Source organism: Rhincodon typus, unplaced genomic scaffold, assembly GCF_021869965.1.
Source record: "Rhincodon typus isolate 14 unplaced genomic scaffold, sRhiTyp1.1 hic_rhity00002199, whole genome shotgun sequence".
NCBI lineage: Eukaryota > Metazoa > Chordata > Chondrichthyes > Orectolobiformes > Rhincodontidae > Rhincodon > Rhincodon typus.
In genome coordinates this window covers 15,172-17,339 of record NW_025967837.1, presented here as the reverse complement: position 1 = coordinate 17,339, position 2,168 = coordinate 15,172, and the positions used below count along the sequence as shown (strand labels likewise).

The 2,168-nt window shown below is 37.0% G+C and overlaps 1 protein-coding gene across 1 annotated transcript in view; it reads right to left on the bottom strand.

Moving 5' to 3' along the window:
- Positions 1 to 399: 399 nt before the first annotated feature.
- Positions 400 to 2,168, bottom strand: part of LOC125481450 (serine/arginine-rich splicing factor 10-like) — a 16,812-nt gene continuing 15,043 nt past the window's right edge. Inside the window, exon 3 of the mRNA XM_048593000.1 lies at positions 400 to 819. Within this exon, the coding sequence (XP_048448957.1) occupies positions 517 to 819 (303 nt within the window). The 3' untranslated portion in view covers positions 400 to 516. The remainder of the gene's footprint in view (positions 820 to 2,168) is intronic.

Sequence of the window (2,168 nt, the reverse complement as noted above, 5' to 3'; positions counted from 1 at the left end):
TAAACCCCACATTGTAGTTACGTTAATACAGCACTGCATTGATGACATGTTCTTTGTTAACAGTAGCATTTACAAATTTTGAATTCACACAGTTTTGATTTGTACCAGCAGCTTTATTAATCCATCAGAATATTAAACAGGGAAAACAATTTATCTTTTTGGACAATCAGTATAGAGGGCACTGCTTTATAAAAAAATTACTAACAGTAACAGCCGTGAATCAAATATATCTTTCTAAATTTGCCTAAAAACAATAGTGAACAAGTTGACTTTCAATGAACCAATGTGTGACATTAATGTTAATGGCACCTTATTAACTGGTCAGTTGTAGTTACTGCATCATTCAGTTTAAAATCATGGTCGAAATCTTTCAAGCACCATCAACAAATTATTCTTGCACACTAAATCTTCCTGTAGTCATAAAACAGTACCCACCTTCTCTTAACTACAAGACCCCCAAAACAAAAAGAAAAGCTCAAATGGAAGCTGCAAGTTGATGAACGACTATCCACTGTTTCAGTCCTCATGGTGACTATCAGACTTGTGGCCGCTCAGTGACCTCGACTTAGATCTAGATCTGGACCTTGAATGGCTGCATGACCTTGATTGTGATCGTGTCTTAGAATCCTTTCTAGATGCTGATTTTGATCTTGATACGGATTTTGATCTGGATCTCGAGCGGGATCTAGATCGTGACCTGGATCTTGATCTAGAATAGGAACGATGGCGACGTCTGTGCCTATAAATTGCAAATCCAATTAAGACAAACATGAGATTACATTTAAGGAAGGAAACCAAATCAATTTTCCAGGAAGTAAACTGTCATCTCTTCATTCTGCTTTTGTCCTATCTTTTGTTGGTTTATGTAATACTTCCATCATTCTATTTAGCTCCTTCCCTACAATGAGGAAGAAGTGATTTCATAAATCTTGGAAATCAGAAACCAAACTAAGAAAAATTAAGGAGATGGAGAAAAATGAGAACAGTGGAAAAAGTAAGAGTAAATATAAAACATGCAGGTATAAGAGACAGAAAATACATAACAAATAGCTGAAATGTAAGTAATACACAAACATGAAAACGACAGGGGAAACATGAGTTAGGAACAGGATAAAGCCACTTGGTGCCTCAAGCCTACATCATAACTGATTAAGCTCACGACTGATCGGATTGTAACTGCAACTCCCAACAACTAAGTCAATGTGTCACTTGTTATTAGTTACAATATGTAAAGAGCAGGGAATCAAGAATACTTAAAGTAAACAAAATTAATGATGGCAGAACAGATGGTATGTTCCTGCTGCAGCATGTCAGAGCTGCTGGATACCAAGGTGGTCCGGGAACAATGCATTTGTAGTATGCTTTCACAGTTCAAGAAACTTTTGGAGTTGAGAAGCCAGACTCAAGAGTGGCAGGCTCTTTTGTATTGAGAGCTGCATAATGAAGCAAATTCAATAAATGATCCGAGTGTGAAAGATTACTTTGGGAACAGTAACCATACATGGTGGAATTTAGCAATCAGTTTGAGTGCAAGAAACTTGTGTCGGAAACAACTGTAATAAATGTAAAGGTAGTTACATAAGGATGAGGATGGAGTCAATTGTACAGAACCTGGAAGAGAGTTCAGCAGAAAAAAAGTTGATGAACAATAGTAGACATTTAAGAAAATAGCTCATGGCTCTCAAAAATATATAGAGGAGGGAGGATTCTTGGAAGGGGTTAAACCAACCATGGTTAACAGAGGATATCAAATTGAATGAATAAACACATACAAACTGACAAATATTAGTGGTAACCTAGGGGATGGGAAAGTTATAGAAACTAAAAGATGACTAAAAATGGGGAGAAAATAAACTTTGAGGGTAAGCTAGCAAGTACCATCAAAACAGACAGCAAAGGAACAGCGGGAAGCCAAAGTGAACAAAGGCCTGTTAGAGAATGAAGCTAGAGAAATAATAACAGGCAACCAAGAAATCATGCCTTCACATTACAAGACACTAATAGCATTCCAAAAATACTAAATAAATCAAGGGTAAAAAGGTGTACAGGAAATAAATACAACTATCACTAGAATGCAAGTACTAGGAAAGGTAATGTGGTTAAAGGCAGATAATTCCCATGGACAACAAGGTGCAGGGCTGGATGAACACAGCAGGCCAAGCAGCATC